At 47.7% G+C, this 24,705-nt stretch overlaps 1 protein-coding gene across 1 annotated transcript in view; it reads left to right on the top strand.

Moving 5' to 3' along the window:
- The window catches only part of APOLTP (apolipoprotein lipid transfer particle homolog), a 1,292,669-nt gene that overhangs the window by 638,869 nt on the left and 629,095 nt on the right, over positions 1–24,705 (top strand). Inside the window, exons 19-20 of the mRNA XM_085632129.1 lie at positions 3,739–3,921; positions 19,238–19,329. Coding sequence (XP_085488255.1) covers positions 3,739–3,921; positions 19,238–19,329 — 275 coding nt within the window. The remainder of the gene's footprint in view (positions 1–3,738; positions 3,922–19,237; positions 19,330–24,705) is intronic.

Below are 24,705 nucleotides of genomic sequence, written 5' to 3'. Positions count from 1 at the left end.
GTCTTGAAGGGCCTAGGCATCACTCAGAAGTTCCACGCCGTGTTTCACCCTCAGTCTGCAGGCCTAGTTGAGAAGTATAATGGTACACTGAAGCTTAAGATCGCCAAAATCCAAGCTTCGACGTCTTTGACTTGGCCAGACGCTCTGCCACTGGCGTTATTGTCAATTAGATCAGTACCGCACTCTCGAACTGGCCTTACGCCATATGAGATCGTTTTTGGACGCCCAATGAATATTTGGGGTCCACCAAGACCTAAGGCTGTGTATGATGTACCTTGTGTAATGATGGGCGATTATCTGGCACAGTTAACGGATAACTTGGTTTCTATCCATCAACAGGTCCGAGAGGCGCTCCCTGATCGGTCTACCGGCGAAGGACATGGTCTCCGGCCTGGTGACCATGTCATGGTGAAAGTCTTCGACAGAACGAACAGTTTGGAGCCGAGATGGGTGGGCCCTGAGCAGGTCCTCCTCGCCACGAGGACGGCTGTGCGAGTCTCCAACCGAAAGAATTGGATCCACTCTCTGCACTGTAGGAAGGTGCCGCCCGGATTGGTGGAACCTGCCGTGCTGACCGATCAACGAGAAATTTTGGCTGCAGAGACAGGCCGTCCTGCGGAGCCAAACGCCACTGAGGAGCTCTTTCCGGACCACGCGACTCCTGGAGGAAGGCGATATCATCTTCGACCAAGGAAGTGAGTTTTCCAGTACCGGGACATACTGTCAGAACGGCCCTTGGGTTAGTGAAACGGAGAGCCGATGAGGCAAGGGGGGGGATCAGCCCTGCATTAGTGTAGCGACACCCGTCTTGGCCCGCTGGTGAAGAAATCAACCGCTGCCCAAGGGGAAGAGTTCTGACAGACTTCTAGTTTCAGGAAGATATTGGGTTTTATTTTTGCTTTGATATGGAGAAAAAGAAAATACTTTGCGCATTAGGGTTCATGTTGACAGTAGCCATTGTTGGGATAACCACATGGTTTGTGGAGGATGTAACTCCCGCTCGGAAGATTCTTGTGTTGACAACTCCGGTGCCTGAGGAGCACTACTTTTATACATTACCGTATCAAGAGTTGAAGCATCGACAATCTTACTTGAATAACACTTTCATCCAGATGCTGCATCATACCCACGTTGCTACGAATGCTACGAACTGTTGGATATGTGGGATGATGCCAGCTCATCAGAAGAAAGGAGGAACGCCATTTATACCACTTCCTTTCTCTCATAATGGCTCTTGTAGAGCATGGTATACTTTGCTTTTTGCCACTCGGAAACCGACAGTGGGACGATTGCTTTTTAGACTTAATAAAGAATGCCATCAAGACAAGAATGGGTATCCACAAGCGAATGGGACAATTTGGGAGTGGGAAGAGTACCGACCAGACAATGAATCCATTCCCTACATCTTTACGAACACAAGAGACACTGTGGGAAAAGATAGATTTGTGATTCAAGTAAAACAAGCTCAAGCGGACCTGTGTGTCCAGAGTGTGGGTTTCATCCCTGTTGGTGTCAGTGATTGCATTACTGTTTTGAATATTGATGGGTTGAACAATAGTACCTTCTTAGCCTCCCATAATACGTACTTTGTGTGTGGAAATAAAGGTTATTACCGTCTGCCGGCTGGGTGGTCTGGGGTATGCTATGTATCATTTCTATTACCTCCTGTATTCTTAGCTCCCGCATCTTATCATAAGGATTTGAAATTATTAAATAATGTGACTGTAAATAGGTATAAACGTACTTTATCAATTGATGATGTAGATCAGACTGACACCAGTCTGCAACAGTATATTGATTTTAACTTAGGACTGTTTTTCTTTGTTGGAGCTGCCCTGAACAGTAGGAAGATCCGAAGGTTAACAAGAGTGGTAGAAGCTGTGACAAATCAGACTGCTGCTGCTCTTGGGAATCTTACGGAGGAATTACAGATTACTAGAATTGTTGCATTGCAGAATCGTATGGTATTAGACGTTATGCTAGCTGACAGAGGAGGAGCATGTAAAATTATTGGAAGTAGCTGTTGTGTGTTTATCCCTGATCATACGCCATCAGTTTATAATGCCATCAATAAACTGCATAAAATTGCAGCTGAGATCCATACAGAAAACGGCACTTGGTCCTTTTCTGGATGGTTTTGGGCGTTAATTACCGCCTGGGGATGGAAGGTTCTAACTGGTCTCTGCATTATTGTAGCGGTTCTGTTTTCATGCTGTATTTGTATTCAATGTGGTCCCTTGCTCTGCTCATTATGTGTATCATTCTGTATCCCTGATAAGAAAGCTATTGCTGATGTTGCCCACCAAAAACGTTTAGCTAAAGAAGTTGAAGAAATGATGACAATTGACATATATGATGATTATCCTAACAAACCGGATGTCTTCAGTAAATGCTGAAAGGGTCGTCTGTTGTAAATTGAAACAACGATGTGATTAAGCATTTACTAAAGACATTAATTCCTCTATTATAGATCGTGTTTTCTCTGTTATGTTGGCCGAAGCTTGGACTCCATTTTGTATTGTCATGCTTCCACGTGTTCCCCACGAGAAGAGTCCAACCTCTGTGTTAGTTGCTTTTGTAATCTGCCTAGTAACAGTCTATAAATAGCTCCTTTGTCTATCTGGCACATGCCCAGACTTGACCACATCTGTTATCAGTTAGCCTTGCTTGACCATGTCCTCGCGGGCTCAAGGAGTGCGTTAGCTCCGCCCACATATTGATTCAGTATCGAAAATGACCATAAATGGTAATGTTCTTTGTCTTCATGTTGTATCCACCCACTTATGAGCCCCTCTATTGTGTATAAAAGGGGACCATGTACGAAGGTTCTTTGTGCTACTCTATGCAATACTGAAGAGTGTTGTGTGGATTGTAGGACCACCCTTAAGGGTTAATAAATGCTGTCTTTGTACTTTGCAGTTTCCGTGCCAACTTCCTTATAGATTCCATTACAGGAGAGCGAACCCCTGTGTCCTGCGGGCCTAGCTGGGGCCTGTATTCATCAACCTTCTGGTTGATTGTATTTTACCCATACTCACAGACAGGGCCGGATTTGGAACAGAAACCAGCCCTGGCAGATTGCTGCTCGACCGGACCTGGTAGCACGGAGGGGGGGGGGAGGTCGCGGTGTGAGATGCTCGCAAGAAGCACCGCTCCCGCTTTTGTTACAGGGGGCCGATATTGCAGTACTGCTGCACAACAGGCCCCCAGTGGCAAAACCGGCACCCACGGGCACAAAACAGGCCTCCAGCCCACCGGGGAAATGCCCAGTGCTCGCTATGGCCAGACCGCCACTGCTCACAGAATTAGATTTTTTTACAAATGGTCTTTAATTACGAAACCAGTCATAGTGGTGTAATTTAAGGAATTTCATGTAACAAGCATGACACAAAGTGGTAGAAATTATACGAGATTACGCTTGCATAAAAAAAGATCACCCGAGCCAACCTTATACCACTGTGTCTAGTTGTTATGCTGTGCACAAATAAACTTCAGAGGGGCCGTTTTATGGCCGGGTATCTTGAGCCCTTTCTCCAAATCTCCCTGTTTGTAAACAACACTTTATGGATTTGTGTTTCAAATTGTCTGCTATCAGATTGTTCAAAGTCTGGGCAGGCAATTTCGGGATTAAAAATTGTGACCAGCTGATCACAAAGGCAACCTGTTAACTCAATGCCACACTATGCAACTGCCACTTATGTATACGTGACTTTGACTATGTTTGTTTTTGAATGACAGTGCTCTCCTCCAATTATCGGCCCAAATGGGGACAGTGGGCACCCTGGGAAAAGCTGGCCTGAAATGGATAACTGGTATCAGGACGTCAACCAGCCTGGATGGAGGGATCCAGGTCAAACAGGGGCGAGAGCTCAAGGTTTTCCTGAACACCCCAGAAGACTCTATTGAATTTATTGATTTCAGGTATAGCAGAATTAAAGTAATTTTCATAGACAGTCGAAAAATTATGTTTTATTCATTTACTATGTGGGGGTCACAGTCACTATGCATAGTAGCATAAGTAGAAATATGTGTCCAATATGGGACATGGTAGGCAATTACTGTTCATGACCCTTCATAAATTGAGACCCTGATATTTTCAAAAAGGCTGTGTACATAATATGGGGCATATTTACGAGCCCTGTTACGTTGTCCTTGCACCACGCAATGTGGTGCTAGAGCAACGCAACTCAAAAATGAGATTTATGAAAGGACGCAAGGCTACCTTGCGTGGCCCTGAAGTGGGTTCATAAATCTTGAGTAAAGTAACTCTCTGCAAAGCACTGCGTTGCCTTACTCTGCACCTCTGTTCCCACACGCAACAGCCATGGTTTTTGATGCATTTCCAGATTTACCAAAACTGATAAACCTGTGACTGCACCAAAAACATACACATTCCCAGGAGAGGCATAAGGGGGAGAAATGTCTTTATTTCTTCTCGATACTTCCTGGTTCTATGTGTGCTGCATTCTTCAGCACACATAGAAAGAGGAATATGCCTCTCAAGATTGTTTTTGTGCAGGAAGGTGGCCATTCCTGAACAAAAACAATCCACCTTACAACGCAGGCACCCTTACACCATGGTGCGAGGGTGCCTGCATAGGCGCTAGACAGCCAAAATGGCAGGAATGCCCCATATTCTTTTAAATATGGTGCATTCCTGCCCTTTCACTGTCATGCAGTGCAGCTCAGCAAGGTGAATTGCTGTACCGCACTGCATGATAATCTCAGAAATATGCCCCTACAACTTTAATCTGATGTCTGATAATCAGCCTATTTTGATGTTTGTTTTCAGTTTTCTCTAGCTAGCACACCTCATAGAGCATCAGAAATTGTACATGCCTTTGGGTGGAGCTCCTTAGGACAGCTGTCAGACTGAGGTACACCTTTATAGTTGTGTGACCACTCACCGTGGGAGAGCTCATAACACATTCAATGGGTCAGCAAACTTACACAGTGAACTCTGAATTTGAGGGTTCATTCACAATTCAAGCACCTATATTCTCAAATGTGCGACACTGCCCCTTAACTTTTGTTTTATTCAGTGAAGGGTGGCTTCTTCAGTTGGCTGCATGGGCATGGGCTATTTAGCAGAAGTGAAGCCTCAAATGGCTTCCGTGGCAACCCTGATGTTTTTACAGGTCTCACTCATGTTTTTTTTTTTCTTCCTTTACAATATGACCAACGTTAACAAAATGTTCCCTTAAGTGAAACAATTATTGAAATATTTGACCAGCAGACCAGAAATCAACCTGAAGACACTATTGCAGCCACTAGCTCAGAAGTGTCTTTCAAAAAGCCCAGAGATCAATAACCCTTGTCAGAGTCAGCCCAATGTATCCTCAAGTTTAAACATGATAAGGGCAATACCCTGAGTGATACATAGTATGGCAGATTGGTTACCACATGTGAAAGGCTATAATAGAAAAGGCTTGAGAAACAACTTTGCGTGATTCTTCAGAAGAAATCATTTTCATGTTATTCCATTTAGACATGTTGACCAGCATCCTAGACAGTTCAGCAGCATAAACAAATGCCAGTAGCCTGAAAAAGACTGTCTTCCCATATACATTTTAGCAAATCTAAAGTGATGTCCAGTTAGCATCAAATCGCACCATGATCTTTACAGTTTTCTTTTGATAATTCAAGGTATGGTGATTCTTGACAGTGAAAAGAAGTATTTGTTGGAACACGAGAAGGTGTCATTGGTTAAACACAATAACAGAAGATGTATTGTGTTGTCATTTGCACCTCTCAAATGACTCCTTATTATGCCTTTTGAGATGTATGGAGTTAAATTGGTGTATAAGTATTAAACTAAATTTGTTGTACCTATCTTCCACCTGGGCCAGAACAATTGTGAGCTCCAGTGACCTCATCATGAATCACCCTGACCTGAATCACCAACACATAACTACTATACTGATTTTTTTCATTTCATCTTTATTTCGGTCACTAGGACCATAAAAGAGAGCGACATATACACATAAAAGTTATGCACAATAAAATTAGGAAACATAGTTCAGTTTAAATTAGTCGCAGAACAATTAGACTAAAATCATCAAGAACATTCATTCAGCTGTGTTGGCTTCATACAATGAGTACGAATAATCCACATTGATGTTAAAAATTTTGCAACAGCAAAAACAATTGGGGCAGATAGATCTGTTTTCAGTATTCTGAAAGCTGGCAAATGCTGCCTAAAGCCCAGATTTCTAAGGAGTGGGCGAAGCCAGTAGTTCCTTGCTCTTTGGTAAGCTGGGCAAAAGAATATGATATGCAAGTCAGTCTCTCGCGGGTACGCGCAAGCGGGGCATTGGACTGTAGAGTGGGAATGTGTCCAGTGAGCTGTATACGCCCTAAGGGGGAGAGTACTATAACGCCATTTCAAGTATAACTTCCTTGTTAATGAAGGGCCTATATCATCAAATGTAAGCTCTAGGTGGTATGAGTCTTTAAAGCCCAGGAAGTGTTCGGTTAGAGACCCCTCCCGTGCGCTCGTAATTGCAGGGCGTAAATTATACTCATAATAAGCCTTAGAGATAGATTTACGTGAGATCCTGGGACATGCAATCCCTGTATCGGACCACAATTCCGGTCTACCTAGTGACTCGCAAGTTTGCTTAATATATCTTAGCCATGGGATTTGTGCAGTTTTAGGAAAACGCAAAATCTCTAGCAGCTCAGCTCTATAGTTAGAAAGTTCCGGCGAGCTCCATATTTTACACCAAAAAGTTATGGGTTTAAGGCCCAACTCCTCTGAAATCGGCCTTAGGCCCAGATCTAATCTGAGTGGGAGAAGAGGGGTACCAGTCGGTAAAGCTGCCAATTGCCTTATGAAGTTGTTCTCCGTGACCTGCATCTTCTGGCCGGCAGTGTGCCCCCAAATTTCGGCTCCATAGGTCACTGCCCCTCTTGCCGGGATTTTGTAAATTTGGAGGCGGGGGCCAAATGGCCTGTAAGTCAATCCTTTTGTCATCCTGGCAATGCCACCCACCAGCTGAGACAATTTCAAGTTTGCCTTAGTTTTATGTGAGTCCCACGTCATGGACTGGTTGATTGTTGCCCCCAGATATTCAAACGTGTAAACCCTCTCTAATCTGGAGGACCCTATAGAGGGATTCGCGCGTGTTGAGGAGGGCGGGTTGAAGATCATGTACTTGGTTTTTGCAGCATTAATCTCCAATCCGTGGCTCGCACAAAAACTCACAAATCTGTCCAGGACCCGTTGTAAGCCCATGGGGGATTTGGAGAGCAGCAGGGTATCATCTGCAAATATGATAGCAGAAACCCTGCTGCCATCCAGCTTGGGGGCGTCGATGTTACTTAGCTCGTTGAGATGGTTAATAACCCCGTTGACAAAGAGGCAGAAAAGGGTCGGTGCGAACACACAACCCTGCCTAACCCCCCTGTCAACGGGGAAAGCATCCAAAAGAGTGCCTCCTCTTCCACATCTCACCCTGGCAAAATTTCCCTGGTGTAGTCTTTTCAAGATTAATAGGATATCAGCGGGAACCTCGAGGTCCACTAAGACAGCCCATAGTTTATCCCTGGGCACTAAGTCGAAGGCGGCTCGCAAATCCACGAACACCGTGTATAGGCTGCCGCCCTCGATCAAAACAGTCTTCCAGTATAAAAGATTCAAACGGAAGATTTGATCGATAGTGGAAATACCCCTTCTGAACCCTGCTTGATATGGGCTCATGATCGCACGTTCTTCAATCCAATCTTGGAGGCGATTTAGCATGAGTCTACCAAAAATCTTCTGTGGCACATCGATGAGGCTGATGGGTCTGTAGTTGGCTGGAAGCAGAGGTGAGCCCTTTTTGAATATTGGGACGATCTCTGCGCCCAGCCAAGTACCAGGCATGACCATGCCTCCCAAGATGGCATTAAAGAGAATCATAAGATAGGGTGCCCAGACGTCCGGTACCTGCTTGAATAAGTCGCCCGGCAAGCCGTCCAGGCCTGGTGCCTTTCCTGATGCCAGCCCGGCAATGGCCTCTCGGACCTCCTTTAGTGTGAACGGCACCCCATTCCGAGTAGAACTGGGCAGCTGGGTGGAGTTTACCCTGTCGCCCTCAGGTGATTTGTAAAGGGACTGGAAATGGTCTTGCCATGCCTTAGCTGAAATGTTAGACTCTATGGCAGAGGCCAACTCTTCAGAGCCTGTGTTGACACAGCGCCAACATTTGCGTGAATCCCCACAAGCCAGGCAGGTAGTAAGTTTTGCCCACCTTTGATGCTCCCATTCGCTTTTAGCGTTGGAAGTCAAGATCTCCTTGCCCTTATTTCCACGCTTCCCTTTCCCGCTTTGATCAAAGTCATAAGGTCGGTTTTTGCCTTGCGACAGGCACTGTTGTACCAGAGGGGGCCAGCGGTGCTTCCGTTAACCCTTTTTGGTCTACTGGTTAAAAGTTCGGAGACCAGTTTGGCAAGATCTTCGTGTATCTGCCCCAGTTGTATGTATGCGCCCTGGGTAATGCCTTTCACCTTGAGTGCCTGGACCTTTTCAAGTATGGGAATTACCCGCGCGTACAGCTTGGGTATCTTCCCTGGATGGGAAGCTATTTTCTCCCACTTCACTCTGCGTCTGTTGTTCTCAAGGACTAGGCCCTCCTCGGAAGCCTCCCTTTGTTTCCCCCTGACCTCAAGCCCAGGATGATCGTATACTAATTCCAAAGCATTGTGGTCACTATCTTCCCTAGCTGTCACCCAGAAATCTTTAATGTGTGACCAGGAGGTCAATGGAACCAGGACATAATCAAGTCTTGACTCTCTGCCCACTCTATTGAAGGTGCACCTTGGAGGGATGTCGGAATTTAACCTTCTGTAGTAGGGGATCTCTGTGTATAGTCATAATCTATGAATAATCCCCGCCCATGTGCGGGGACCCCGGAGCAATCAAAAATATCTCTTAAGCTGTCCCGCATTTGCAAACCTGCAAAGACACTTAAGAGACAGACAAAATAATACAGCCTAATCACAACAAGGCTGCACTGGCCAGCACTTCCTCTGAAGTGAACACAAAAGCCAAAATAAAGTTGAAATGTCATTTTTATTCACATTTGACATGTTCCTTTATTCTCACACACTCCCTTCACCAAAATCCCTTTAAACAATAGAGAGGAAGGTGTGGACAGACAAGCCCTATAGGCTGTCATTATGTGTCTGCTAAAGGGATACCGTGCCTTTAAGAAACTCTCCAGAGACCCCCGGTATCCCAGGATGCACAGCCAACACAAGTTACTTTCAGTTCTTTTTTCCGGCTCCTGCTAGCAGGACCCTGGAGCTTGAGCTCTACCCTTTTGGGTGGTTTAATTGATAAAAATTGGATTTTTTGGATATAATAGTGGTTTCATTCGACGTCTATAGCCTTTGTCTACTACTACCTGCAATCTGGAGCAGTTTTGGCCCACTCTCAGCATGGCTTCATTCGATAAATGCCCTGAGTGTGAGAGGAAGAAGGCTAAGACGGACCCACATGCTGTGTGTATCCTCTGCTTGTCGCCCTCACATGTCCCGGCTGCATAAGACATCTGCAGCACCTTTTCGAAAAGGACCCTGAGGGACAGGGAGAAGACTCGCCTTCAGAGACAGGAACTGCAGAGGACTGGTGGGACTTCGGGGCATGGAGGGTCCCATTCCCCCTCCTCCGCCCATGCTTCAGCCCCTGGAGGGACCTCCGGGCAGAGCAGGGAGCAGAAACGGCGCCTACCGGCTGGTAGGTCGCGTTCGACGTCGAAGGCGACGACGTCGACGGCGAGAGAGAAGGCACCGGTATGTTCGCCGTCGATCCAGGGCTCTGGGTCGCGGCAGCCTCGGCGTTCGACGTCGAGGGAGGGGCCGGCGAGACCCGGGACCGGGTCGCCATCGCAGGTGTCACGGTCGACGTCTACAACACATCGACGTCGTACCGAGCCACATGGACTTCACTCGCCGCCGTCGCCGTCTACCCACGGCTCGACGCTGACGGAGTCGACGCCGAGATCCCGGCGCCCGCCGTCGAGGCGGAGACGGTCGCCGTCGAGGCACAGGTCGCCGTCGAGGCGCAGGTCGCCGTCGAGACACCAGCGGTCGACGTCGAGACACCAGCGGTCGACGTCAAGATACCAGCGGTCGACGTCGAGACACCAGCGGTCGACGTCGAGACACCAGCGGTCGACGTCGAGACACCAGCGGTCGACGCCGAGACACCGGCGGTCGACGTCGAGGCGGAAGTCGACGTCGAGGCAGACACCTCGGCGACGGAGATCGAGGCGTGGTTCGACGCCAAGGAGGCATGGGTCGACATCGAGGAGACGTGGTTCGACGTCGAGAGGACGCTCGACTGCGGGACGGCGCTCGTCGTCGAGGGCGAAGAGACGCCGGACGAGGTCGACGTACAGTTCGACGTCCCAGACATCGGGGAATACGTCCTCTGTGATTACGATCTCCAGTCGGGGATCGGGGAGACGCGGACGTTCCCCGTCGGTGGCTTCCACGCGGGACAGGCCCGCCAAGAAGAGGAGAGTGGCTGCGAGCCCGGACAATGATGATGGGGGCTCTCCGGCTAGGAGTGATGGGGCTTCGGATCATCTGACCCCGCTGCGTACCCAGCGGCCGCCTTTGCCTCCTGTGCCCGGCCTTCCACCGGCGCCTCCACCGGTGCCTGCCCTTCCTCCTCCTCCTCCTCCTCCTCCTCCTCCTCCTCCTCCACCTCCTCCGCTGCCTCTGCCCGTGCCTCAGCTGCCTGCATCGCCACCGCAGCCACCGCCTCCTCCCCCGAGGGTTCCTCACCGGCAGAGATCTCGCTCTCGCCCTCGCAGGCGATCACGGAGTAGGCGCAGATCGTCTACTCGCTCTGGACATGGTCGACGGAGGTATCGGTCTCGTTCCAGAGGGTCGAGGGGCACGTACTCTTCTGGGGCTGGCCGGTTTTCGCCCTCGCTGTCGGAGACGCCTCCTACCCGCGTCTCGCCAGTGGATGACATTGCCACGTTCCAGGAGGTGTTGATGAGAGGGGCTGCGAAGTTGGGCATATCAGTGACTACCCCTATTCCCACTACTTCTGTGATCTTTGAGACTTTGCATAAGGCACATCTGTCGCGCCCCCTCCTCCCGCTGGTTCCTGGGTTGGAGGAACCTGCTATGGAGGTCTTCTTGACGCCGGCCGTGGTGAAACCGGCGCCCTCGAGACTGTTGAAAAAGTACAGGGCTCCTGACTCGGATCCGGCGTTCCTCAGAGTGGATCCCCCACCGGATTCTGTTATCGTGGCGGCGGCTCGTAAGCAACACTCTACAACGCCTTCATCCACGGCTCCCCCGGAAAAGGAGAGTCGCAAAATGGACTCCTTGGGGAGAAGGATGTGCTCCACGTCGGCCACTACGATGAAGGCCGCTAGCGCCTCCGCTCTGTTGGGGCGCTATGACAGGTCTCTTTGGGACTCCCTGCAACAGTTCGCTGCCTCCCTACCCAGAGACAAGAGGGAGGACTTTCAAGAGGTGCTGAACGAGGGCATGATGGTCTCTAATCAGATCATCAGTGCGGCGGGGGACGTGTCGCTGCTGGCGGCCCATGGGTACTGCCACGGCATACACATGAGGAGGCATTCCTGGCTGCGGCTGACTCCGCTCAAGCCGGAAGCACAGCAGAAGATCGCCAATTTACCATTCTCTGGCACGACGCTCTTCGGGTCACATGCGGACGACAAGATGGCCCGCATGAAGGCTGAGGCGGAAACTCTGAAGGCGGTGGGGCTGGAGCGGCCTAAGGAGCAGAGGACGTCCTTCCGTTCCTCGGGCAGGCGCTACACCAAGCAGAGGGGCCAAGGGCGTCAGTCGGGCCCCCAGCAACAGCCCCAGCAACAGCAGCAGTACCAGAGGCAGTCCTTTCAGAAGCGCCAGAGGGGCAGAGGCCAGCATCAGTCCTCGGCGGGGAACAAAGGCCCGGCCGGGTCGAAGCCCTGAAGAGTTACTTCCCACTCATCCGTTACCCGCTCCTGTGGGGGGAAGTATTCAACACTACCTGGCAGAGTGGAGGACAATAACGCAGGACAAGTGGGTGCTGAATATTGTTTGCAATGGTTACTGTCTTCGTTTCACCAGTCCGCCTCCACAGATTCCACCAGTGCGCTCCCTCTACATGGTGCGGGAGCTCCAGCGGGAGGCGGACGTTCTGTTAAAAAAGAGGGCGATAGAAGCAGTTCCTTTGAAGCAAAAAGGAAAAGGTCTCTACTCCCGGTTCTTTCTCGTAAGAAAGAAAGACAAGAACGAGTTCAGGCCTATTCTGGATCTGCGTCAAGCAAACAAATGGATCCGCCGAGAAAAGTTCCGTATGTTGTCCCTGCATCAGATTTACCCTCAGTTGCATCGAGGAGACTGGCTGTGCGCCATAGATCTGCAGGACGCTTACTTTCATGTGCCGATCGCACCGAAGCATCGCAAGTTCCTGAGGTTCCTGGTAGGCAACAACCATTACCAGTATTCAGTACTCCCGTTTGGCCTGAAGTCTGCACCACGGACATTCTCCAAGTGCATGGCAGTGGTCGCGGCACACCTGCGGAAGACCAAGGTGTTTGTGTACCCATACCTGGACGATTGGTTGATCAAAGCGTCCACTTACCAGGAAGCCCAGTGCCATTTCAACAGGACGGCGGCTTTGCTTCACCGGCTGGGGCTGCACATCAACATGACGAAGTCAGTGCCGATCCCTGTGCAGTGTCTCCAGTACTTGGGGGCTTCAGTCAATACTTTGACCGCAAGCGTGTGTCCTTCGGAGGAGAGACGCTTATCGATCCGTGGGAAGGCGCTGCATCTAATCTCAGCCCGCTCTCCTACGGTGAGGACGGTGTCTTCCTTACTGGGGTCGATGGCCTCTTGCATATTTCTCACCCCCAATGCACGTCTGCATATGAGGCCCCTACAGGAATGTCTGGAGGATCAATGGGACCAGAGGCGGGGGCGTTGGGAGGACAAGATCCAGTTGTCTCAGCACGCTCGGCAGTCTCTGAAATGGTGGTGTACCCCAGAGAATGTCTGCAAGGGGACTCCTTTTCACAAGGACATTCCGGTCCAGACCATAGTGACCGATGCGTCTCTCCAGGGCTGGGGAGCGCATTCGGGCCATCTTCAGATTCAGGGGATATGGTCGCAGATGGAGACGACTTACCATATCAACTTTTTGGAACTCAGAGCAGTACACTTGGCCTTGAAGGCGTTCCATCCTTCCTTCAGGACGTCCTCCCTGCTGGTTCAGACGGACAATACTACGACCATGTATTACCTCAACAAGCAGGGGGGCTCCCGTTCACGCACCCTGTCTCGGGAGGCACAGGCGATCTGGAACTGGCTGGTGGCCAGGAATCTGACGATCACGGCGACCCACCTGCCGGGAGTGCAGAATGCCCAAGCAGACGCGCTCAGCAGGCTCGTTCAAAAAACCACGAGTGGGTGCTAAACGACGACGTGCTAAGAGACGTCTTCGCAGAATGGGGCACTCCGGATATAGATCTGTTCGCTACGGCAGAAAACAGCAAATGCCGCGACTTCGCGTCCAGGTACTACCAACCAGGGACGCTGGGGAATGCCCTATGGATCAGCTGGTCCAACAGCTTTCTCTACGCTTTTCCTCCCATTCCCCTGATTCCGGCAGTGCTGATCAAGCTGTCGCAATCCAGAGCCAGAATGATCCTGATTGCTCCGGAGTGGCCGAGGCAGTGGTGGTTCACCGACCTTCTTCACCGGTCCGTTCTGCCACACCGACGCCTGCCGTGTCGGCCGGACCTTCTCACGAAGTTCGGAGGGCAGATGGTTCACCCCAATCTCTCGTCCTTGAGTTTGGCAGCATGGCTCCTGAGCTAGTACAGTATGGACATTTGAACTTGCCTCAGGACTGTATGGAGATCTTGAAAGAGGCTAAGAGACCGTCTACGAGGACTTCCTACGCCTATAAGTGGAAGAGATTCTGCTTGTGGTGCAAGGCAAAGGACTTTGACCCTACATCCTGTAAAGAAGATGTTATTTTGCCTTATCTGCTGCAGTTAGCTCAGTCTGGGCTTAATTTTCAGTCTATAAAGGTTCATCTCGCAGCTTTGACTGCGTATAGGAAGGGCCCTTCTCAAACCTCATTTTTTCAAATCCCTGTGATTAAGGATTTTTTGGAGGGTTTGCGTAAGGTGTTTCCCCCTGTTAGAAGACCTTCTCCATCTTGGGAATTGAATGTGGTGTTATCTAGATTGATGAGGGAGCCTTTTGAACCTATCCATAAGGCTTCGTTGCAGCATTTGTCTTGGAAGGCTGCCTTCCTTGTGGCCATTACATCGGTCAGGAGGGTGAGTGAGATTCAGGCTCTATGTTGCCAAGAGCCGTATACTGTTTTCCATGCTTCTAAAGTAGTGATGCGTACCCATCCTAAATTTTTGCCTAAAGTAATATCGGATTTCCATGTGAATCAGATGATAACTTTGCCTACGTTTTTTCAGCATCCTTCCTCTCCGGCGGAGAAGTCTCTGCATTCACTTGATGTGCGTAGGGTGTTGAAATTCTACCTGGATAAGACAAAAGATATCCGCAGGTCGGATCAACTGTTTGTTAATTATGGTTCGGTAAGAACTGGTTTAGCTACCTCAAAGCAGTCCATTTCCAGATGGATTGTTTCCTGTATTCAGCTTTGTTACCAAAAAGCTAATAAAACATTAGGGGGTAAGCCTACGGCACATTCGACTAGAGGCAAGGCGGCTACTACCGCTTTGCTTAGGAATGTTCCCATAGCTGACATTTGTAGGGCTGCCACCTGGAAGTCAGTCCATACGTTCACAAAGCATTACTGCCTGGATTCTGATGCTAGGGCAGATGCGCAGGTTGGACAGGCTTCGCTGAGGAATTTGTTTGCACAGTGATTTGTTGGTGGTTGGTCTTACTCCACCGCTTCTTGTTGGTTGGGATGGGCTTGCCATTCTATTCATAGATTATGACTATACACAGAGATCCCCTACTACAGAAGGAGTAGTTTCTTACCTGTAACTCCAGTTCTGTAGTAGGGGTATCTCTGTTATAGTCATAAGCGACCCTCCCTCCTCCCCGGTGGAGTAACCTGACAGTATCAGGCCTGTTGTTATACACCTTCAAAAAGAACTGAAAGTAACTTGTGTTGGCTGTGCATCCTGGGATACCGGGGGTCTCTGGAGAGTTTCTTAAAGGCACGGTATCCCTTTAGCAGACACATAATGACAGCCTATAGGGCTTGTCTGTCCACACCTTCCTCTCTATTGTTTAAAGGGATTTTGGTGAAGGGAGTGTGTGAGAATAAAGGAACATGTCAAATGTGAATAAAAATGACATTTCAACTTTATTTTGGCTTTTGTGTTCACTTCAGAGGAAGTGCTGGCCAGTGCAGCCTTGTTGTGATTAGGCTGTATTATTTTGTCTGTCTCTTAAGTGTCTTTGCAGGTTTGCAAATGCGGGACAGCTTAAGAGATATTTTTGATTGCTCCGGGGTCCCCGCACATGGGCGGGGATTATTCATAGATTATGACTATAACAGAGATACCCCTACTACAGAACTGGAGTTACAGGTAAGAAACTACTCCTTCCGTTGCAAGCCCGAAGACCATATTTCAAGGTTAGGGATGTGATCTGTAAGGCCAAAGGGGACCATGTTCTTGGGGCCGGTGCCTGCGAGGGAGGTATAGACCACCTCAGGTCCTCCTCCTGGGCCAGGCCTTCCAGAGTACCTGAAAGGGGCTCAAAGTGGCAATTGAAGTTGCCTCCTATTAAAAAAGGGGTACCATCCGGGATTTCATTGAGGGCGAGCGCGAGCTCCTCGATGGTACGCGACTCCTGTGTGATATTGACTGGCCTGGAATAGACATTTATCAGCAGGAGAGTTTTCGAGTTTGGCCCTTCCAGCAATACAACTAAGATGTCCTCCGTATTCGATGGGAGGACGGCGGCCCTGCATCCCAGGTCAGTAGCCACCCAAATTGCAAGGCCTCCCGAGGGGCGCCCTCTTCCCCCCCATGTTGCATGTATGGAAAATGTTGCAAAACCCATACAGGTGACATCTTCCCTCGCCCAAGTCTCCTGGAACAGGCATATGTCTTTACCCTCAATAAAGGAACTCCAGGTTGGGTTGTTCAATTTATTGGCTATGCCCGCCACACTCCAGGATAGAATCTTGAGCGAGGGGAGGTTGCTTATCTCAGTTTGTAGATTTGGGGGCGCAACAACGCCAGAGTGCATCCCCCATGATGAATTAAAATCAAAGCTATCTGCTTGGGGAGCCATCACCTTGGGCATGTTGTGTGAAGGACTGATAGTCCCTACACATCCCTCTCCATTGACTTGGCTGAACTCAGGGTGATCCTTCACCGTGGGGATTCCTGATCGTTTGTTGGATATTTTGATCTTGTTTTGAGTCTGGTCCACTCCACCCCCCGTCATTCTCGGTCAATCCACCATGTCTAGGGTACTAAACCTGTTGTAGGTGGGAGGATAGTCATATCGGGGAAAACCAAGAGTAGGGTAATCCCTTCTTACCCTTGGACCCCCTCTACCTCCTCTCCTGCCTACTAATTCCCACCCTTCCTTTTCCTGCTCGTTAGTGATGGACGGGTAGAAGAATGAAAGGGGAAGGGATTGGATAGAAGTCCCCAGGGCGTTGCAAGGCCAGCTACATATATGTGAGACTGTGCGAGGGTCCCTGAAGTTAATCAGTACACAGTCTCCATGAATGGTTTTTCTGGTGTTACCTAGCCACGGAACTCTCCGCACCATGAGGACCTCACTATGAATACCTTCAGGGAGAGGCCTATTAGTGGAGAGCCAGTGGATTACCTTATTTTTTAGAGCCTCCATAGGTTCTCTGGTAGATGGTTTTAATTCCGGAATGCCAGCTAAAATAACTGTATACGGGATGGCCTCCGGGGGTAAATTAACTGGCCTATATTTTGTACCGTTACCTTGTGCCCGTGTTACGGGTGCCGCTATCATCTCGTGGGGACTAATGTTTGCTATACAAGATGGTGCCTGTAGCTTTGGGGTTTCTGGACTGGGTAATCTGGGGTAGTGTGTTTGTATAAGCTTTAGTGGAGGGCAACCTTCCTTGTCTGGATGTGCTAATGAAGGCTTCATGTATTGGCTATCTATTTTTGAAGCATCCACTAACTGGTTACTTCCCTTTTGGAGGTTGACTAAACATATTTCCAACTTTGCAAGGCGATCTTCTAGGGGATTAAACATTTTCCTCATGAGAGAATTGATATCCGAAAGAGTGAAAATCTCCTGACGGAGTGTAACATTGTGACTAGGAGATGTCTGGGCTGGGGTATGGGGGCGGAGGACTCTTTTTGTTGAGGGTGGATCTGACCCCTTACAAACTGGACCGTGTTGGTTATCTTCCCCCATCAGATTGTGCTTTAAAATCTTGGGCTTTCGCCCCCCTGTGGTTTGCGCCCTTCTTTTTCTTTTCGGGATTGCTCCCTCCCGCTCCCCCTGTATTGGCTGCGCAATCGAGTGAATCCTGTCAGTAATGGAAACCTTGACGGGGATACTTGCTTTAGGAATAATTTGGGGTGGAGGGAGCCTAGGTGGTGGAGGGGGTAGTATGCTGAGCTCTACAGGGGCAGAGATATCACAATCTGTGATAGATGTGGTCGAGCTGTTTGAATCAGGTAGAACAGGTATACCAGTTTTCCCCCCAGCATCTATTATAATACGTTCCGGCATTTGTACTGGGGAGATGGCCTGTGCAAGGGGTCCCAGGGAAGATCTCCTGACCCAGTCAATTTCTTGTGATATACGCCTTTCTAGGGTGGTTATTTCATCAATCAGCAGCGATCTTGCCTTAGCAAAGTACATGTCCAGAGTACCTGTTGCCGTCCCAGCGGCCAGCGCGGATTTACTCCGTGTTTTTCGGGCGGTCATAATCCAGAGCTCCAGTCCTTGGTTCAATGAATGGCAAACACTTTTTGAGCAGAGGGAGTGGCCCTGGCCCTAGCTCTCCCGTACTCGAACGGCCTCAAACGGCCCGCTCTTTGCCCGGTCTTTGCCCCGGTTTGCGTCCCGCACGCGTCCCGCTCACGCGGGACTACGTGTGCCTAAATCAGTCCGGGGGAGGGGTCGAGAAGAGGACTCAGGTGCAGTGGATAAGCAGGGCGCAAAGCGCGCTGGTCCTCGCAGTCCCAACAGAATTATTCCCCCTGACAAACACTCGTTCTTCAAGATTTGCCGGTCAGCTCCTCCAGGGCGATGTCAGCAGAAACACAAGAGTGGAAGGTAATGTCCCAGCCTGCGAGCGGCGCCCGCGAAGCGGGGGCCGCGAGGTGTTAAGTGCCTTGTGAGGGAGGGGTCGGGAAGAGGACTCAGGTGCAGTGGATAAGCAGGGCGCAAAGCGCGCTGGTCCTCACAGTCCCAACAGAATTATTCCCCCTGACAAACACTCGTTCTTCAAGATTTGCCGGTCAGCTCCTCCAGGGCGATGTCAGCAGAAACACAAGAGTGGAAGGTAATGTCCCAGCCTGCGAGCGGCGCCCGCGAAGCAGGGGCCGCGAGGTGTTAAGTGCCTTGTGAGGGAGGGGTCGGGAAGAGGACTCATGTGCAGTGGATAAGCAGGGCGCAAAGCGCGCTGGTCCTCGCAGTCCCAACAGAATTATTCCCCCTGACAAACACTCGTTATTCAAGATTTGCCGGTCAGCTCCTCCAGGGCGATGTCAGCAGAAACACAAGAGTGGAAGGTCATGTCCCAGCCTGCGAGCGGCACTGATTTTAGATTGAGCATGCTCTCATTCTAGTGTAGCAATCTATTGGCTAATATATATAAATATGGCATGTGGCACAAAATAAAAGTTTGACCTGTGGAACTCTAAGGGTCTTCTTACGAGTCCCTCTGTAATTCTGATGGGATCAGGAATGAAAAATGCAAGTCCCATCGAATGTATGAGATCCATTCAGTTGATGAAAGTAGTAAAAGGTTTTGAGTGAAACTCCAAAGGGAAATGAGGACTTACTGATGGATTCAAAGCCAGAATTTCAATGTTCTCCTTTAATTCTGTATTACTAAGGGGACCCACGAAGTTCTGATTGTAATCCTGCATAATCCTGCCTCGCTAGTGTTACTGATGCCCTCAGTATTAGTAAGTATTGAGGAGGAGGAGTGGACATAACAAAAGGCACCACATAATGAGGCCCCCAAGTGTTCTTTAAATTGTCAAAATTATAAGATAGCATATATTGTAATCATGGTTCTCTTTTCCCCCTGCAGCTCACAGCTTTACCTTGTTACTGATGCTGGCACAGACAAGCTCCACAACCCTAAGGATCGTAGAGAAACAAAATTATGCACTAGTGAGGATGGTAAGTAGCCCAATATAATATAAAACATGCCATATGATTTATTACTTGTGATTACGTGTTGAGATCATTTATGGAGCTCTAGTATTGACTTGAACAGATGTCAGCATTGCTTTCCTTCCAGCCTGTCCATTAGATCCCTATTTTACCACAGCAGCACACATCCCTATAGTATACACAAAACAGAATAATAATCCATTGCAGTACCTAAGAATTGCACCATATGCCAAAACATTCCACTCATCTAAGTAGAACAAGCCAATTATCAACTTACTGAAAAGTAATAACCTTCACTAGCAGATCACTCAATCAGACTAACTCAGAAACAAAATATCGACATTTATTTTGTTTAGTTCACTGCTCCGGATAGTAGGCTACATAATTGCATTTATGGCTTCCAAGTCATGTTTTTGTTCCTGAAAAAATATATTTGAGTGCCATACTAAACCAAACGAAGCCATCTGCTAAAACCCTATATTGTCATCTTAGAGGTCTGATGACATTTCAAAACCAGTGACTGGGAGGGCTGATTCACAAAGGTAAATTTACACTTTGTGTAAGTTTACAATTGTTTGCTATTTCACAAAGGCATTTTACTTCTATTATTTTTACGACTGTGGAGTCGGCACTCATAAAAAGAAAGGACTATCCTATCTTTTTATGTGTAAATTTACCTTTATAGATATTGTTCTGAGAAATTAAAGAGGTAAGATTGCAGAAATGTGATTGTATCTCAACAATTTAAATCTGCATCTATAGGTATCTATAAATTACAGATTTGTGTCTGAATAAGCAAATATATTCTCAAGAAATGACAGTACATCACACATCATATAATAAGGATTTGTTATGTAGTGCTATATACCACACTCATACCATTTCACACCACTAGAAAAAGAGACTCAGTTTAATGGTACTTAGTTTACTAGCCTAAGGTAGGTTAAAAGCTCTCAGCTGTGAATGGATTTGAACATTTGAACTGCAGATCAATACATGTTTCAGCAGCAAGTGCTCATTTTGATCTCTAAAAAACACACCACCAAGATGCCTGTGGTAGTATTCAAAGTAACCTGAAGTTGTTGCCAGCTCTCCTGACAGGCAGTGTAGTGTGCTGGCTACAGCACTGAGTGCAACATGTTTACCAAATTAACTAAGACATCTACAATACTTCCGGTCACAGATAATGATGGCTACAAGCTTGAAAGCAACAACTCCTGCTGGGATCCAGACTGCATTTTCAGCCCAGTTGCTCGTTAATACTTTGAAGCAGTTTACTGCGGTTTTAACAAGTCTTGACAAAGTCAGTCTTACCAGTTCGTTGCAATTATTTTACCTGCTCACCTGGAGGCTGTCTTATCTGTTAAATTGACTGCATCAGATACATTAACCTTTGGCTGGTGGAAGGGAAATGTTCTTTCCCTGGAAGTTATGGAATTTAACCTCACTAATATTGCAAAATTCTATGTAAAACTGTTATGGAATTGATTAAGACATTTATAGACCCCTTATTGAATAACTACATTCAACAAGAAGACTACAGTCATCAACAAGAAGCCAACTAATGTTGGATTTACCAATGAGATTCACATTTTTTGCATGGGTAAGATTTGGCAATGATAATGACAATTTAGCAATTGAAAGAATATAAACTGTATGGGGTGGGATGATTATTTGCCAACCTCACTACTTTGGGTGATATTTTGATAATAAACGATTTAATATTGATGGCCTTTGTGTTGAGAATATTTCTCTTATAATGACTGTAAGATTATCTAGATTGGAAGAGAACTATTGTTTCTATTGTTCTTCAATAAATGGTCTACAGAACCAATCTTTAGAAGTTACACCAACTTCAGTATTCAAGCTGACCATCACCAGCAGGTTGACCATCTGTAGGACTACTCATATGGGTCAGGAAAAACCTGGTTTGCAAAGTCAGTAGACTAAACATCGAGTCAGATGATATATTAGGCATTGATCTTATATCCAGAAAAGGGGAGTTTGCCGTAAGATTAATAAATATATATAATCATGTCAAGAACAAGAATCAGAAATCCATCACAATAGCACTTCTGACTAACCTCTTAGATAACGCAGACAGAGGGAAACCTTTAATTGTAGCTAGAGACGTCTGTGGCTTTTGTCCAGGACCTAGTACAAGAGGAAGAACTATTTAAGGGTTTTAAGAAATTGCTGGTGCCCCCACTCAATAGATGCACAAAGGTGGGGTAGCAAGTTCTAGCTTTTATCCTAACTCAAGGAATACGTGCCTGTAACGGGCGGACGCAATCCGATTTAGAAGCTACTCACACATTTAAGAGAGCAAACACTAGGAGTAGGATCGACTATATAATGGTCGATCTAGAGCTATGGCATAAAGTAATTGATATGGCCATTATATTAAGGCACGACAGGGACCACAATGTTCTGGTTCTGGAATTCGTCAATATTCCTTTCATGCCAGAGAGCTCTGACAGAATGGTCTCCCCCATAATCACCACAAATAAGGATAGACGGATCAAATGGAATCATATAGCTGAGGTATTGTCTGCGATTGACAACCTGAGTAATCAGGGAAGCGATGATTTTATCATTATGTCTATTTTCTTATATCTTCTTAAGGCAAGCAAGAGCCAATTTACAAGACAAACAGTAAGCTTGGTCCTGAGATGCAGGGATATTCCCTGGTTTAAAGGGAACTCCAAAAAGGCAAAGTCTGCCTTAGGTGCAGCAGGAACGGGTGGGAACAGTGTTCAGATAGTGGAGATAGTGGAGAGAAGAAGAGCTTACAAAAAGGCACAGACAGAGGCTAAAAAAAACTGTGAGGAATTAAATTGGTGCACTTTGGCAGAGGCTTCAAGATAGAAAGATAGCAAATTGTTTTGGCATTTACTGACCTAAGTGGCAGTGCACACGGTAACAAAAGAGGACTTTTTTATCCAACCACTTGTCTGGGAGGAGCACTTCACACAGTTGTATGTTATGGAGGGCAGCGACAAGTACTTTGAGATCCCAAGGGACGACAAAAGTTCGAACCCAAAGTTAGTTGCAGAAGAAGTAGTCACCTTTACTCTAGAAGAAACTGTAATGGCAATTAATAGCCTTGGAAAGGGTAAAGCCAAAGACAAGATTCCAGGGGATCTTTATCGATCAGAACCCACCATATGGGGTCCTATACTTCATTTAATTTTTAATGCAATAACATGAGGCAGGGATACTCCAAATACTTGGGAGGGTGCCGAAATCATCCAGATTTTTCAAAAAAATGGGGATAAAGGCAACCCTTCCAATTATAGACCTATTAGCCTTATAGCTAGAGCTCAGAAAGTCTTCAGAAAATTGATCCTGACGCACTTAAATGTTTGGATTGATGATAATAACATACTGTCTCACCTACAAGCTGGTTTTAGGGAATTCACTTGCACTCTAGATCAGGTATTTCGTTTCTTACTGATTAACTGGAAGGAAGTAATCATTAGGAAGGGCACCTATATGTAGTGTTCGTAGATATTAAGCAAGCATTGGACTCCATAAATCGCTCTAAATTATGGGTCGCCCTCCAGGATCTTGGTCTGCCAAAAGGGCTACTTCAACTTATTGTGCGTATGCACCAGGATAATTATGCGCAAGTCCGATAGAACCGAGAGGGCGTACTTGCTGGAAAGATAGGAGTACACAAAGGAGTACGTCAAGGGTGTGTTTTAGCCCCAACCCTATTCACTTTATACATGTTATGTTATATTATATAAATTTATTCGCGCGCGGCTACTCATGAGTGTTCCGGCGCGAAGCCTAACAGGGTAAAACTGACTCTTCACGGAAATAGATGTGTTTTCAGCTTCTGTTGTAGGGGATCTCTGTGTATAGTCATAATCATGTGAATAGTCCCGCCCATGTGCGTGGACCCCGGAGCAGTTCAATAGAAATAGTCGCTTAAGTTGTCCTGTTCTGCAATCCCGCATAGACACTTAAGAGAAAATAAAAGACAAATAACGCAGCCTGAAACCAACAAGGCTACACTGGCCAGTACTTCATCCTAAAGGGAAAAAGATAGCCAGATAGCAATTAAATTTAATCATTTTGTTAAGTTTCACACATAGAGAAACTCCCCTTCACAAAGATCCCTTTTTCATGATAGAGAGGAAGGGTTGGACAGACAAGCCACATAGGCTGCCATTATGTGTCTGTAAATGGATACCGTGCCTTTAAGGAACCCTCCAGAGACCCTCGGTATCCCATGATGCACAGCCAAAGGCCAGTTACTTTCAGTTCTTTTTTCCGGCTCCTGCTAGCAGGGCCCTTGAGCATTGAGCTCTACCTTTTGTGGTATATCTTCAAATTATTGAGCTTTGTTGTTAGTTTGAGTGTTTCACTCGACGTCTTGAGCCTTTACCTTCTGTTTGCTGTATTTTTGGGGCAGTTAGCCCATATTTTTGTTGTCGAAATGCTAGCAGCACAGCAGCCACTTTGATGAAGGCAGCGAGCTCTACTGCCCTCCTGGGCCGGTACGACCGCTCCTTGTGGGAGTCCCTTCAAAAGTTCATAGAACTCCTGCCTAGAGACAAACGTGGAGATTTCCAGGAGGTTCTCATTGAACGTATGATGGTCTCTAATCAGATTATCAGTGCGGTTGCGGACACCTCTCTCCTTGCAGCCCATGGATATTGTCATGGTGTGACACTGCAATGCCGTTCATGGTTGCGTCTCACCTCCTTGAAACCAGAGGCCCAGCAGTGCATCGCTAATCTCCCATTCTCGGGTTCCACCCTCTTTCGTTCCCATGCGGACGAGGAGATGGCTCGAATGAAAGCTGAAGTTGAGACCCTCAAGGCTGTTGGCTTGGAAAAGCCTAAGGAGCAGCGTAGGAGTTTCCGCTCCTACCAACAGTGTTACTCGAACCAACGGTTCCAACGCGGACTGGGCCGTCAGGCTGGACAGCAGCAACAGCAGCAGCAGTTTCAGAAGCAACCATTTTAGAGACGTCAGAGAGGCAGGGGTAACCAGCAGTCGACATCGGGGAACAAGGCCCCCGCTGGTTCTAAGCCCTGAGAGGTTACTTCCCCCTCTTCTGTTACCCACTCCGGTGGGGGGAAGCATTAAAAATTACCTGGCAGAGTAGAGAAAGATAACTCAGGACAATTGGGTGCTGAATATTGTTCGCACTGGGTACTGTCTATGTTTCATCAGCCCTCCTCCATCGATTCCACCAGTTTGTTCACAATACCTGTTGCGCGAGCTTCAAGTGGAGGCCGATACCCTGTTAAGAAAAAGGGCGATAGAACCGGTTCCTCCTCCTCAAAGGGGGAAAGGTCTATACTCCAGGTTCTTTCTCGTACGCAAAGAGGACAAAAACGGATTCAGACCCATCCTCGATTTGCG

The sequence above is a fragment of the Triturus cristatus genome, chromosome 10 (genome assembly GCF_964204655.1).
Source record: "Triturus cristatus chromosome 10, aTriCri1.1, whole genome shotgun sequence".
Lineage (NCBI taxonomy): Eukaryota > Metazoa > Chordata > Amphibia > Caudata > Salamandridae > Triturus > Triturus cristatus.
This window is presented reverse-complemented; position numbering and strand designations above follow the sequence as displayed.